Source organism: Nanorana parkeri, unplaced genomic scaffold (genome assembly GCF_000935625.1).
Source record: "Nanorana parkeri isolate BGI_ZX_2015 unplaced genomic scaffold, ASM93562v1 scaffold655, whole genome shotgun sequence".
In the NCBI taxonomy this organism is placed as follows: Eukaryota; Metazoa; Chordata; class Amphibia; order Anura; family Dicroglossidae; genus Nanorana; species Nanorana parkeri.
In genome coordinates this window covers 239,544-255,387 of record NW_017306923.1, presented here as the reverse complement: position 1 = coordinate 255,387, position 15,844 = coordinate 239,544, and the positions used below count along the sequence as shown (strand labels likewise).

At 46.2% G+C, this 15,844-nt stretch overlaps 1 protein-coding gene across 4 annotated transcripts in view; it reads left to right on the top strand.

The window, feature by feature from the left end:
- The first annotated feature begins 397 nt into the window (after positions 1 to 397).
- The window catches only part of MDGA1 (MAM domain containing glycosylphosphatidylinositol anchor 1), a 235,469-nt gene continuing 220,022 nt past the window's right edge, over positions 398 to 15,844 (top strand). For all 4 annotated transcript variants that reach the window (XM_018563338.1, XM_018563337.1, XM_018563336.1 and 1 more), the window contains exon 1: positions 398 to 748. In XM_018563338.1, coding sequence (XP_018418840.1) covers positions 682 to 748 — 67 coding nt within the window. In that variant the 5' untranslated portion in view covers positions 398 to 681. The remainder of the gene's footprint in view (positions 749 to 15,844) is intronic.

The following is a 15,844-nucleotide window of genomic DNA, read 5'->3' as shown; positions in this document are numbered from 1 at the left end:
GACACCCCGAGTTGGGGCATTCGCCTGGAAGTGCTCTGGTGGCCCTGGGGGGCCTTTGGTTTTCACCCCTTTGCAGGACTCCATCTTTAACCATTTCCTGGACTTCTTCAGGATTGTATACGGATTAGCAGGAGGGGGTGCTAGGGGCAGATTATTATTACCCCCCGTCTTCTTCATTGTACCCCACTGTTAACCCCTTACTTGGTCTATCTCTAGCCTTAGCTGGGGAAGGGGGTCCGGGAATCCGGCCACTTCCGTAGCTCCAGCAGGGGCACTGTTCTGGATGGGCATAGCCGGGCAGGAGTGATCCCGGGGCACCTGTTGGATTCCGAGACCTGGCACCCCGGGGGGATTGCGCTGGCATCGCCCCATCAGCGGAGATCGGCCGTGAGAGAGAAGAGGAGGACATCACATGTACTAAGAGGGCAGGAGGGAGACTGGCTGATCCCACCCTCCCCACACCCCTCACCCTCCTCACACCCCCTCACCCGGGGGCTGCACACACACTGCCAGGGGGCACCGACTTGGAGTCATTTCAGGAGGAGTTGCGGCGGGCGATGTGATCGGCTGTGGATAATCGGGCTCTTCTCTTGGCACTGGGATTCTTCCGCTGGCACCGGAGAGGGTGGCATTGCCGGGCAGCCTGGATGTGTCTGGATGCTCATGCTGGGAGTCTGAAGGATGGAGATGTTGTGGATCCTCTTCCTGTCTCTCCTCCCCGGGCGCAGCAGGGGGCAAGAAGCCTACGGTAAGGGGGGCAGACAGGGCACAGATGGCATCTCATTGTGAAGGGGGAGGGGGTCATGCCAAGGAGTTCCTACACTGGCTTCTGGCACTCCAGGGGCCACATGTAAACGGCCCCACGTATATACTGAGCCAGCACCGGGTACCCGGGCTCACTGCTGTGCCAGGAGACACCCCCATGGCTTACTGGAGATCTGAGGGCATTGTGGTCACTGTGCGAGACCTGCAGGACTGTGAGCTGTTCCGACTGGGCACCCGGAGCCCCATTCTGTGTGATAGAGAGACAGACAAATAGATAGATAGATAGATAGATAGATAGATAGATAGATAGATGATAGATAGATATTTATTTTTCAGCTCTTTGAGCTCCAGCTATCATATATAGATACAAGTATCAATAACCTGAGAATGGTTTATACATTTATATCAATAGTTATATATTTGCTGTGTTTTCTACCCTTGAAATGCTCTATGAGCCCCAGAACTTCTATGCAATTGGGTTTTTGTATCTGATACATTCATATATATCTATTCTATATCTGCTGAGATTTACCCCCAGCCTGACACTTCATGGAGTTCTCAGGACACATTGAAGGGTAGCCCCCCACCCCCCCAATCATTAGCTGCACCCCATGCTCTGATACACTACAGTGATCTGGGAGCCCCTTTAGCCCCCTGGCACATAGACGGGATGAATCTGTCTTCATACAGGTGTGCTGTGTTATATCTAAATGTCTAGATTGTCATTGTGTTGAAAATGACCCTTCGCTTAGCCTTCTTCGCCCCCTATAATCTATATATAATACTGTACACCTCCTGCAGTGAGTGTATGTGATTTATCAATATTACACTGTGTCAGTATGTTCAACCCCGGTGACCTCACTTTAGCAGTCATTGGAGTTATCTGAGTAAATACAGAGTACCAGCCGATCAGCTCATGTATGTGATGTCTGTATGAATGGCTGTACATCCCATGCCCTGATCTCAGCTTCTTATTCTCCCCTTTCAGCTTCCTATGCCATATGTAGAATATTATAAATGTATCAGGTAAGGTAATGAACATAGAAAGCAATGCATAGATTTTCAACAATCTCCCAAATCTACTATGATAGATGAGTCCCCCATATGTTCTTTTGCAGTATATTACTAGCTGTGGCTCTCCAGCCATGGTGGGACTACAAGCTCCAGCAAGCCCTGTCGCTCCGCCACAGCTGTAGAGCTGCAGCCTGCTAGAGACAGCTGTGTCTAATAATTCTATCATCGCATGGCTGACATCTTGTAATAGACACACATCACAGACGTCAGTAACTTCTACTTTATGTGCTAAGGAGGGAGGAGGGTTGTTCCTACCTGGATAAGGGGGCACCTGGCCAGACTGCAACATATTGCAGGGTCATATATACTATAGAGTGCGGTATAACAGTACAAGTAGGAAGGCGATGGTGCATGACTATATCTATAAAACATGGACATAAAGTACGCAATTATTGACAGAAATGCCATGCAAGGTGCACACAATGCGACAATATAAGTTGGACGTGTAACAGTGGCATCAACATATGCCTAGGAGAATGGCATTTTATTGTGACATTATGGGGTAGGATATACATTGTGGCATTTTATAGCTGTACAGTATGTAACACTCATTGGAAAGTCCCATGGGACATCCAGACAAGCCCTACGGCAGTGCAGCTATTTACAACAAGCGTACAGTACATGTGCAAAAAAATACTATATGTATAATGGAAGGCTACATCATGTTATATAGGTGGTGCAGCACTGCAGGAGGGATCTGGAGAGAGAGCTATAAATGGATATAAGAGAAGGCGATGTGTGGTTTAAGAATCCTATAGAAAGATCAGGCAGTTCATAATTATTACAATGTGTACTTTTCTATCTAGATCTGTCATAAAGGATTTACTTATATTTTAACAAAAAAACTGCCAAGGAAAATCAGCTGCGTCATATGCAATGCTCCTCTCCTGCAGAGCTGACAGTCTGCACGATGTATGGACCCAGATCATAACTCTCTGTTCTGTAATAAACATAAAATAACATGACAGAGCCATCTGTGGTATGCCTTTGTCATACTATGTGACACTGGCTGGGTACCACTTCCTGCATCTCCTGCCCCTCTGATCTCCTCCGATAGAGCGCAACGGGCAGGGATGACCTTTAAGGGAATATTATTATTATAAATTATTTATATCGTGTCAACAGTTCGCACAGATCTGAATAAAGATAGGCAATACAGTTACAATACAATTCAATACAGGTGGGTTAAGAGGACCCTGCTCATGAGAGCTTACATTCTAAAGGCAGGGTCAAGTGATACAGAAGGCTTGAGTTGCGATGGATGAGAAGGTAAAAGTACACATTCTAGGTAGTGATTGGATAGGCTTTCCTGAAAAGATGAATTTTCTGGGAGTGGGAGATAGCCGGACAGATTCGGGTAGGGAGCTCCAGGAGGAAGGGAGAAGTCCTTAAGCGAGGTGGTGACTAGGAAGCTATAGAGCAGGAGGTGTTGGGAGGAGTAAAGAGGATGGTTTGGGTGATATTTTAAGAAGAGGTTGATGATGTAGCCAGGAGCAGAGTTGTGAATGACTTTGTATGTTGTAGCATTTAAAATTGTATTCACTGTGCGAGCAGAAGCCAAAGGAGTGATTGGCAAGGAGGGGCAACGGCCATCGAGCAGCTGGTAAGGTAAAAAAGTCAAGTGAATAAAGGGATTTAAATGGATAATCATAGGTCTGGAGTGGTTTGGTTGGTCACCCGTGAGTAGACATTCAGTATAGGATGCTATGAAATGCTAAATGTTCCCTCGTTCTTAAGCTCACCACACAAATTACAATCTGACTGTATAATCTCCTTTAGGTCTACCAACAACTACGTAGTGCACAGGCCTGCCTGACTGGATACAGATTGATTGGATAGTTCACGAAGGTCCTCATATGACATAATTTTGGTAAATCTAAAGTTGATCTTACAAAGATTGTACGGTCAGATTGTAACATCATGTCGGGTGAGCGGGATACTTTATACACCGGATAGAGTATAAAGGATTCCTGAGAGTTGGAGATCACAGAAAGCATATATATATGAGTGTGTGTCCAGTATACTGTATACATAAGTTTAGTTTGTAGCCAAAATAAAAAAGATGAGTGACGAAGAATGAAGAATTGCTAATTATTGGTACTTGTGTTTTGTGGTGGAAGAAGCCTCCACTCCAGCTGATGCTGCCTTGGCATTTTTGGTAAATTACACCCCAAATTGTTGGACGGACAAATTATTCCCCAATGGTCACCTGCAGCTTCAGAGGTTTGGGGGAGAAGGCTGTCAATGAACTGTAGGGAAAAAAGTAAGCTCCTTTATAAGCAATGGATTGCTAGGCAGAGTTCCTGAACAGGGCTGCCTTCTACTCCCCTCTACCTACTTCCTGGTTTGCATTGGTGGTTGGTTTAAGAAAATCTGTCAAACAGCCATGATATTTAACTTGACAAAGGGTGTTTCATGGCTGAACAGGGCTGCCTTCTACTCCTCTCTACCTACTCTTCCTACTTCCTGGTTTGCATTGGTGGTTGGTTTAAGAAAATCTGTCAAACAGCCATGATATTTAACTTGACAAAGGGTGTTTCATGGCTGAACAGGGCTGCCTTCTACTTCTGCCTGGTTTGCCTTGGTGGTGGGTTTAAGAGAATATTTCTGAAAGACTTGAGACTTAACTTGATAGAGGGAGTTTCATGCCTGAACAGGCCCGCCTTCTACTTCTGCCTGGTCGGCGTTAGTTGGGAGTTACAAAGAACCCACCACCGATGTAGGGAACCTGTCAGACAGCCTTGAAATTAAACTTGATAAACGGTGTTTCATGCCTGAACAGGGCCACCCTCTACTCCTTCCTGGTCTGTGTTGGTGGTTGGTTAAAGAGAACACACAACTGATATAGAGAAACCACTCACACAACCTTGGGATTAAATTTGATAGAGGGGATTTAATCCCTGAAGAGGGCTGCCCTCCACTTCCACCTGGTCTGCGTTGGTGATGGGTTTAAGAGAAAGGGTCAGGCAGCCTTGAGTTTAACTTGATAAAGGGGGTTCATCCGCGAACATGGCTGCCCTCTACTTCTGCCTGGTCTGCATCAGTGGTGGGTTAAAGAAAACTCACCACCATTGCAGAGAACCTGTCAGACATTCTTGAGATTTACCCTAATAAAGGGGTTTCATCCCGAATTGTTGATGGGTTTTACCACCTCCATCCCTGCTCCTGGGTGTATATATGTTTATACATATGGCTGTGTAATCCCCCACTATGTTTGGCTTATAGGAACTGACTACTATCAGTTAGGTTACTATTGTATAGTTTAGCGGCCATTGTGGAAGGATCCCTTAGACCCTTGGTTCTCAACTGGTGGGTCGTGACCCAAAAGTGGGTCGCAACCCTGTGTTCAGTGGGTCACCACATGCCTTCCTCTGGGGAAGGCTCCTTAGCCTCCCCCAGCGCACCACTGTCAGTTCTCGCGTCGAGCACCCATTCACAATATGCTAGGGTTATGGCTGTGAATGTGCTCTATCCATACATGCATTGGACTGGAGTGACATCACATTCTGGCTCCCGCCACCTCTACAGGGTGCGCAAGGGAGCTGTACAAGCAATGCACATATGGATGGAGCTCTGTCACAGCACAGCTGCCCACACTGGACTCCAGGCTGAGGATCCACTCCAGTTCTCGTAATGTAAGGAGACTGGGTGGAATAAAAAAAATAAAACATTTTTGGGAGTGTGTCTGGGAGTGTGTGAGATTGTGCCTGTCAGTGTTTTTTGAGGGACTGTTCACACTAGCACAGTGAGTTAGTAGTACGGACCAGTACGATTAACGCACTGTTCCACACAATCGCACCGACTGCGCGTTCTGGTGCAAGAGATGCGTTGCCATTTATTTGAATGGCTACTCAAAATGCACTTCCCGCCCACAGTTAAATTGCCCGCACCAGAATGCGCGGTACCACAATGCCGTCTGTTCCAGTGTGGTGTGACTTGGGTCGCGACTTAATGACCAAGGACAAATGTGGGTCCCGAGGTTATACAGGTTGAGAACCACTGCCTTAGACATACCACTGCATCCTGTATTACATTTATTTTCTTGAAATTATGAGATTTTCATTACAAAATGTTGCAGGTGCTGGCTTATATTTGTACTGGACAGCCTTTATCTGCCATCGGTGAGGTCCCTGTCCATCCAGCACTGGAGTCCACCATCGTCTGACACTCAGATGGAGCTCCAGGGCTGGGTACGCCTCCACGGCATCATTACTGATCTGCCTGTCCCCCAAGCTGACATTACTTGTGGCATCCCATCAGTACTACTCTCTAGCATTAGATGGCAATCTCCGGTTGACCGATATGGACAGGTTCTCTTTAAGCCTTAGGCACACTGCATAACTTTCTCAGTGATGCACAGCTCCTGGGGGATGATGTAGTAGCCAGACTGTCCCTCTTAGGTGATGTTAAGGGAGCCACATCCAGCCCACACTATAAGTACAGTTCACTATAGCTGACCGTGCATCTGAACATAAAGGGGTTCGGTAGTCAGATGGCCCAACCCAAGAGCCAGCTCCATTGACAACAACTAGAGGAAACCTCAAAAGTTGGGCGCCAGCTGTCATTTTTAAGGAGCATTGGCGAATTTGCCCAACTTTGACTTATATACATAACATTTCCCATCTCACAGGAGGCCAGGGACCCGAGGATTCAATAATATTATTTTTACCGCCTTTTATAAAGTCTCAAAATTGAATCCGTTTTTTTCTTCGTCGTTTTGTAAATATTTCTTTATTTGTATTTTTAGACATATGAATATTTCAATATTAGATCGAGAGGAAATAAACACCGGCAATGCAGTTCAGTTCTAAATTATTCCGCATTACCATCAGCTTATAAATCAGATCGCTACGTTTTTAAAATCATTAGTCATTTTTTCCACTCCTTTGTGATGCTCAGAATCTGATATATTTTTTTATTTCTTTGGCTGTACGTATCTGAAAGCTGCCAATTCTTCTGTGTCACTTATAAATATATCAGGGTGATCGGGAAGCGTCATATATTCCATTTATAGCAGAATCCATATTTCTCTATTTATAGTGCAAAACACCGACATTTATTAAACACAGCGCTCATTTATATTCATTATGATGTCATACCCTCGCCACCCTAAGAATGCTAATGGGCGCCACGCGCCTCAGCCAATGCATGGCGGCCTTTCGTGCGCAAATGTTCAGCCTGAAGCTTCGTGCATTGAAATCGGCCGAGCTGGTTGTAGACATTTAAATCAAATGAACAGTTAAAGGATTTTTTAAATAAAAAAATAAAAATAAAATAATGAAAAAATAATGTAAAAAAAATTTTAAGGGTGCTAGCAGTATGTAAGAGAAAGGGAGAAGCCTGCAGTGGGTTTGTCTGAGAATCCTTCCCCTGAATCACAAGCCTGGTTCCCAGATTGCAGACAGAAGGCAGTGGGATGGATGGGGAACTAGAGCAATGTCTGTATGGAAAACAAAAGGCTTGAGTAGTTGTGTATGCTCTCATGGCTATTCAGTCTTCACTGGAACAACCTTTAAAGGAAACCTAGATCCTAGATCTGAACATGCTAGTTGTCTCAAATATATCTAATGGATTTGGATTTAGTAGTGATGGATTTGCAACACAGCAGGCACTGAAGCCAGAGGATTAGGATGTTAGCATCTTCAGAATGAGGTCATCAAGGGCAGCTGGTTTCCTCCAATTTCTATAAACATGTATTTTTCGGCGCAACTGGCAGTTTCTGGGTTAAATAGGGAGCGAAGACAGAGTTAGTAAAGTCATAGATCTTGGGTCGGTTATAAAAACATCAAGCAAAACAAATGACAAACGCACTCAACAATTTGTCACCAGCTATACAGTAAGGTGCACACGAAATGGACTTTAAACAGTAAAACAGTAGAAAGGTATCATGGCACACTCACAAGCCAGCATTTATAAAAAAACCTGTCTCACCTCTAAGGTTAATAACAGAGGTTTGGATACACGTCTTCTGCAGAAAATGTGAAAGTTGCACAGACGCGCCAAGGCACCTCTTATAGTGCGGTCCAAAACATTTCCCTGGCATGCTGGGAAATATATGTCTCTTGTGCCTGGAGGGTCATCGGGACGAGTAGTTGCGTACGACCATTAGGACTCCTGGATTTTTTTTTCCTATAGATCCTCCGTCACAGTTACCATCAGCCAGCTTTAGACGGAATACGCCAGATAGATTGCCCAGATAAACGAAAGTTAGCTAGAGAGCGCCTCTAGCGACGGCTGTGCGTACCGCTTTCACACCGCGTGCCGCGGGACCCGACAGCTTGAAAACGTACATTTAAGCAAAGTACGGATACGTCCTACTTGAAACATGAGAACGCCATTAACCCTTCTGCTGGCTGCCCCCAGAAAGCGGCTCGGCGTATAAACACAAAGCACTAATGGAAAATCTGGAACGCTTTCTGCGTCCTACAGGATCTCCAACCGCTCCACCTGACGACTGAACACGGAGCCTGTAATTACGGAATTTTCTGCAGGAATACAAATGTGGCCAAATTAAGCTCTCGACGAGTGCGATACCCTAGAAAGGCACGAAGCAGCAGTGATGTCACGAGAAAAGAATATTTAACGATCCGTCGATGGCTGACTATTCACTCCTTATAATGAAAAATGATGGGGAAAAAAAAATCATTTTATTAAATAAGGAACATCGGAGTGGAGGGGCGGGATCTGATAGCGAGGATTTTTATTTTTTACATGTTTTGATCACCATTCTTAAAAAAATATTACCTTTTAAAACTTCAGCTTCTGTCTGAATCATATCGCTGCTAAAGGAGATTGTCTTTTTTCCCCATATTAAAGGGAACGTGCGATGTTTACTATATATTCTCTGTCTTGCTTTATTTTTTACTGATTTGTATCTTATCATTTATTTAAAACTTTTATATATCAAAAACAACAACTAATTACTGATCCTCAGTTGCGCATAGGTAATATGAAAACCACAACGTGTCGGTTATTTTAATGAGTAGATAAATGGATACTATCAGGGTTATTCACAAAAGGGTGAATAGTTTGGAGAAGGCCGGGGAAGTGATCAATCATGGACAACATAGATGAACTGGGAAGTGAGCTGAATTGGAGAATTTTTCCAAATCAGATATGTTGTCCTAGATTGTTCCCTTCTCCTGCCTTCTCCAAACTCTTCACCCTCTTGTGAATAGACCTGTATGTAATACAGAAAGAATGTGCTAAAAAAAACATATAGAACGAGAATGGTGATGCAAAGTCAAAACAATAGCACACCAGATGATAAAATAATAGAAAGCAAAGCCAGTCACAGTCCAGAAAGACTACAAATCGGCCTTGCAGTGCTTCTTAAAGGAGAACTATGGGGTTAAGTCTTTTCCCCATAGTTCTCCTTAGGGTAATGGGAGGACACAAACTAGCGTCCTCCCGTCACCCTAGGCTCAGTATAACGCAAGCTGTAACTCGCGGTATACTGAGACGCCGCAGCTGAAGCGGATCCCGACAATTGTGCCCTGGCAGAGCCAGCTGTACCCGCCCCCTCCCTCGTCCGTTCCGCCAGTCAGCGCTGGCGGATCGGAGCGGGGAATCCAGCCCCTCCCCTGTCACGGCAGAGAGCCGTGACAGGATCGAGAGGTGAGCGAACGCCGGTATGTGTTCGCTCACCTCCCGATCTACTGAGCCGACCTGTGACAGTCTCATTGTCACAGGTCGGCTAGAACTATGAGGAGGAGTGAAAAGCACTCACCTCATAGTTCTCCTTTAAAAGAACAGGAAGGAGCTCAGCAACAAAAAAAAGTATAGAAGAGTGCACCGGCATTGTGTAATAGTTCAATGCCATTTATTAAGAAATATCAAACTAAAACAATTGCACTCACAAGTGTAGATATTTGTGTGGCACCAGAAATTCTACGGAGTACATTTATTAATAAATGGAACTGCTACACTATGCCAGTGCGGTCTTTTATACTTTTGTTTTTACATATATACCGAGTTTCCCCAAAAATAAGACACTTCTTATATATTTTTTTATCCCAGGACTCTCAGCCAGAGGGACTGAGCGGTTCCAGGAAGCAAGTTCTTGTACTGGGAAAGAGCTGACTTTGCAGTTATTCCCTGGCTTCTTTAATGCTAGCTACAATTCCTGTTGTTTAAGGAGATCAATAACTGAATGTTACATTCCACACACAGGTGAAGCAAACGGAGGAAGTAGTCATGCTCCACCCCCTCCATTTCTTGCCTGCTCTGCTCAGAGAGCCAATAAAGACTTATTCAGAGAGAGACAGTCTGAAAGGAAGCAACTTCTGCTCTGGGTTTCCCTTTAGAAAATATATACTGCTCTGTGAGCAATCTCCTAAACTATTTTTGTGTGTAGTAGTATTAACAGTCCCCTAAACTCAATGAGTAGATGGAGGGTCCTCATACGTCTGGATACATAGTCCATGTGTAGCAATGTCTGCAATCTATATATAATAAAATTGGACCCAAATCCATTAGAGTTTCTCTTAAAGACTTTACTTGAAACATTGTAGTACCTGAGGAGGTCCCCATGTCCCGATTCTCTGTGTTTTCACCTGCTGTAAATCCTTGGATGGCAGAGTAAGCAGGTTGGCCCGAGCTGCCATTCAGGGGCTTAAACAATGAAGGGATCCAAAGCAGCTGCTGAACTTTAAAATTCCTTTAATTACTTCTCACAGACTGATTCCCCAGATGGTACCGATGCTCTGAGTGTTTAGTCAAAGGGTCAGTCAGATATTTTTAATGGATGATGCTGGTTTGACTTAGCCTCTGATATCTTGTATGTTTCAGAGAATCCAGTGAAGAGGCAATGGCGAGGGTGGCGGATACATTCATATACTGAGGTCAACCTCACCACTGGCCCCTAAGAGATATAAAGGAACCCTCGGGTGACTCAGTGAAATGTAATCGTGGGTGGACAGACCCTTCACATTTCATAGTTGCAGTAATAAGTCCTACGGTTGAGTTGGATCAACTGGTATAGAAGTAGATAGATGACCAGACCCCAGGCATGGGTAGATACCCAGGGCCGGATTTAGTCTCTCTGCTGCCCCAAGGCCGGGTTCCTCAACGCACCCCCCTCGCCCGCGCCAAACATCCCGCAATGAATGGCAACCAGATAACGGGGGCGGCAGGCAGGGCCGCATTTCCCACAAGGCCAACCAAGGCCTGGCCTTGGGGCAGCAGGAAGTAGAGGGGCAGCAGGGGTGTGAAATTCCTATATCCCGAAGCCCAGGACATGCAGTTCCGGGCGTCAGGCGGGTAGTTGTTTTCTACATTTAGCCCTGCTTTGGGCAAGCACAGCTAAATTTACTCTACAGCAGGGAAGCCACCGCTTGTTTTGTACAATCTAAAAATATGGTAAAAAAATGGAAAAGCGCACTACATGAAGTAACAGCTTCTGTATGGAGCGACAATACACAAATAATTTTTTCAGCGCTACTACTGTATGGATAAACTCACGTTTGAGGTGTCACTGTGTTTCAGGAAGAGGTCCTCTGTAATCCCTGTTTAAAAGGTAAATTAGCCAGGGTACAGGGTGGGGTGAAAATGGGGTGGATGGGTGCGTGCTTAGATGGACTTCGGCTGGCAAGAATGGTCAAATGCTGGGGGCTGTGCGGACTCAGCTGGCCAGGCTGAGCCGCAACAGCAGTGTGAGGTGTACGCTGAATGGATGTCAGCGGATCGGGGTGCACGGGAGACCGCAAATGGGTACAAAGGTACCGCGGTGTAGTGGAGTCAGCTGAATGCTCAGAGCCGTCTGTGAAGATAGCGCTATGCGTTTCGAGGCCCCTGCCTCTTTGTCAAACTGGAATACGTGGAAAGGATCCTCACCACGTATTCCAGGTTGACAAAGAGGATCCTCAGCACGTATTCCAGCTTGACAAGGCAGGGGCCTGAAACGCATAGCGCTATCTGAACGCACTGAGCACCATCTTCACAGACAGCTCTGAGCATTCAGCTGACTCCACTACACTGCGGTACCTATGTACCCATTTTAAAACTTTTATTCATTTTATTATTTTTTACTTTTACTTTTTTTTTTTTACTTTTACTTTACTTTTTATTAATGTTTTTCTCACTTTTCTCACGGGTGGGAAGGGAGGAAGCCAGCGGTGAGAGGCAGCTAGGTAAGGTGAGGACGGACCATGGAGGGGGGTGAGGTGGGGGCGGAGCTGCATGCATATTACAAGTGATCTTGACAACATCGCCGGGTTCACTTGTACTAAAAACACAGACTTCCCAGCTGTACATTTAGCCCTGCTTGCCTGAAACAGGGCTAAATGTAGAAAACAACTACCCGCCCAGCGGCTGTGCCGCCCCTCTATGCCCTGCCGCCCCGAGGCCCAGTCTCGGTAGCTTTCTGCTAAATCCAGCTCTGTAGATACCATACTCTGACCCAGAATGTCTTGGAAGCCTAGATGTCCAGACCAAGTTTAGCAGCATCAGTTATGCGTCAGTTAACCCTATGATTTATTTTTCAGTTGGACATCAGGTATAGGGTTGCCACCTGTCCAGGATTCACCCAGACAGTCCGGGTTTTGACTGTCAGGCAGACAGGGGCAACCAAAATTAAGATGGGGCTACTGGCCCCCCACTGAAAATAGAATCAACTGTGATATTTACATTCTCCCCAAAAAAGGCCAGAGTGTTTGGGTTTCGATGGAAGAAAAGGTGGCAACCTAATTAGGCGTGAGAAATAGGAGCATGCACAGTCACTAATTCCAGGTTCTCTGCTGCAAGGTGAATTATCGCTCTCACTGAGGGAGGGATATTTTGTAAGGAGTTAAAAAAAGAAAAGCTCATTGTAGTCACAAAGGGGTCAGAGCCGTCTGATATTTTCACTTTGATTTGAGATGTTTTGATGGTGTGAAGCTTTTTTTTTTTAAATATTATTTGTAGCCAGCAAACGCAACACTGACACCTACAGTCTGCGAGGCGATGATACACTCTGCAATGCAAAAATCATGACGGCGCGGATGTCCTTCATGGCAGATGTGATGCGCAGTCACATGACTGACAGCGTTTAGATTTACAGTGTAGCTGTGATGAGAAGAATGATTCCTCCGGATGATTGTTTCTCGGCATCATAAAGTGTGTGAATCTTTAGAAGAGCAAATATTCATTGAGAAGCCAACCGACGCGTAGCGGCTTATCACAGATGGGCGTGACTTACTGATGGAGTGTGAGCTCCTCTGGTGCAGAGACTAATGTGACTGGCTCAGTGTTTTCTGTACAGCACTGCGGTATATGTCAGAGCTATAGTAACATATAATAATAATAGTGTGTGACTAACGGGGACATTAGAGTGTAAGCTCCTCTGGTGCAGAGACTGATGTGAATAGCTCAGTGTTCTCTGTACAGCACTGCGGAATAGGTCAGAGCTATATACATGTATAATAATAGTGTGTCTGTGGAGGGGACACATTAGAGTGTGAGCTCCTCTGGCGCAGAGACTGATGTGACTGGCTCTGTATTCTCCGTCATAGGATTGGATCTTTTTATCCTTGTGCTGCAGGTCATTATGATGTCAGATCTGTTTGGCACAGGATGTGTCCCCAGAGAGTGATAACCGACGCTGACACATGTCCCCAGCAGATCACACATTCCGGACTCGGTCACACATTCCCGACTCGATCACACATTCCTGATTCGGTCACACATTCCGGACTCGGTCACACATTCCCGACTCGGTCACACATTCCTGGTTCGGTCACACATTCCGGACTCGGTCACACATTCCCGACTCGATCACACATTCCTGATTCGGTCCAAGTGGCCTGTATTCCGCCTTTTCACAATGAATTATATATTGTATACATTTATTGCAGCAGAAGCTCAGACGGGGCTGCCGATTCAGCGGGTGGGGGGTTAGAGTCACATGTGACGGGACTCCAGCCGCAGCTGGAGGCGGCTACCTGACACCTAAAAGGAGGAATGGAAATCCAGAATCTGCAGCAAGCTGTGTGAGTCTGCTTTATATATGAGGGAAGTGCCAGCACGCCGGCCCGTGAGTCCCCATACTACAACCGAACATGACATATATCTTATGACAGATCCACTTTAAATCAAATCAGAGGATTTTTTGACTGATTGATTGATTTTTCTTTTGCTTGTACTTTATGACTATTGGCTCATTTCACAAAGTTAACACACAAGGATACAGGATCATTGGTTTAAAAAGAGTGTGACAGTTGACAGCATGTGATTGGAAAGTGACAGTCACATGACTAATGTACAGATCTTAATGAATCGAGTCTCATGCATCTCTGTGTCATTCTATTTATCTAGGTAACAATGTAACAAACTTTGAGATACACATGTGGCCAGCTTGTGCCGTGCTGTGTATTTCCTGTAGGGCCGTGGTTTGGGTTAAATGCTCATTGAGTCTGAGGGTGGAGGAATAAGCCGTAATAGTTACCTTATTCCTCACTTTGGCAGAGTTCCTCGGCACCAGGGATGGGCAACCCCATTTAGAATGCAGAGGAGAGGCAGCCAGGGGAGGGAGTAAGGAGACTGGCTATAGAGGACTACAAATCCCAGCAATACATTATGCCTACTCTGTGTTGTTCTGGGGTGGTGCCCTGATGTCTCCAGGGTTCTCAGGTGGACTCTGCGGGCTTTCAGGTGGGCTGTGCAGGCTCTCAGGTGGGCTTTGTGCACCCTCAGGTGGGCTATGCGGATTCTCAGGTGGCTGTGTGGGGTCTCAGGTGGGCTATGCAGGCTCTCAAGAGTGCTGTGTGGGCTGTGCGGTGTCTCACCAGGGGTCAGGTGGCGTGCAGCCTGGTGTCAGGAAGACGGAGGAGAAAATGAGCGGGTTGTTACCTGTTTTCAGGCGCCCATAGCTCACTGTAGGATGCCGCTTCAGGCACATGCGGCTGCCTGAGCTCCCACGCTTGCTGGGCACCTCGGCAGCCTCATCTGTTAACAAAATGTAACTGCCGGTATCGGCACTCAGTGTCTTGTGTCCGGGCGGCACTCGGCCTGCCACCCGGACACTAGACTCAAAAACCGGACTGTCCGGGTGAATCCCGGACATGTGGCAACCCTAGTTCCACAAGGGGGGGAATGGGGGTTGCCCATCCCTGCTCTCCGTGCAACTTTATTACAGTCTGTCGCTATCGCTGCGACTCATTCATTCGTTGGCGGACATTAGGACCCCGTTGCAGTAAACTGTGTCGCACGTATAAGTATTGTGTCACATTGTGTCAGTTCTGCATACACCAATCGGCTGCGAGTTGCGTCACTTGTCGCAATACCGCCGTACAGATTCCCGATGACATCCTTTATGAGTTTTGCAGATTGTCACGTTTGCCTCTGTGGCTTGTACGCTCAGCGGCGCGGGCTTATCGCAGGGTGACGTTAATTTCCGTCAGCGGATCGGGCGTGGCGAGCTGCGAGTTTGGGACAGAGAGAAGCCACAGAAGCCAAGACAGGCCTAGCTGTGTCTATGGGGGGTGAATCGGGGGAACAATAGGGATTTGTTAGGAGCTTCACACACAACACGGTCACACAACTCCCTTTTCTCATACGGGTGAGTGGTGGGGATCGGAGGGGTCAGGAATCCGGAGGACGAGGGGCGTTGGGCACTTCCCCCCCTCCTGCCAATGCTTTCATCTGAGCTCTGATTGTCCTCCTGATCTGCTCAGTTCTGTGTGTGACTCATTGTGTGCAATCTGCACACTGCGGAATACGTCAGCTGCCAAGTGACCCCGATTTCCAGGGGTGGCCTCCGGTGTTCCAGCTCCATTCCTGGAATGTCTGTCCCCGGCAATGCCTCTGGAGCTGAAACCGTCCAGACTAAAAGACGTTTCCACTTGCCTCGCTTGTTGGAGGGAAGAGAACCTGTCATGTGCGGGGACATCACAGTGTAGTACAGCAGACTGACATTTTTTAGGATTTTTTTTTTTTCATTCATGCTTTCTTTGCTAATCAGCAGTAAAAAAATGTAATATTTCTTTTTAATAAAATAAAATAATTACAATATATTTTGTTATAATTCATG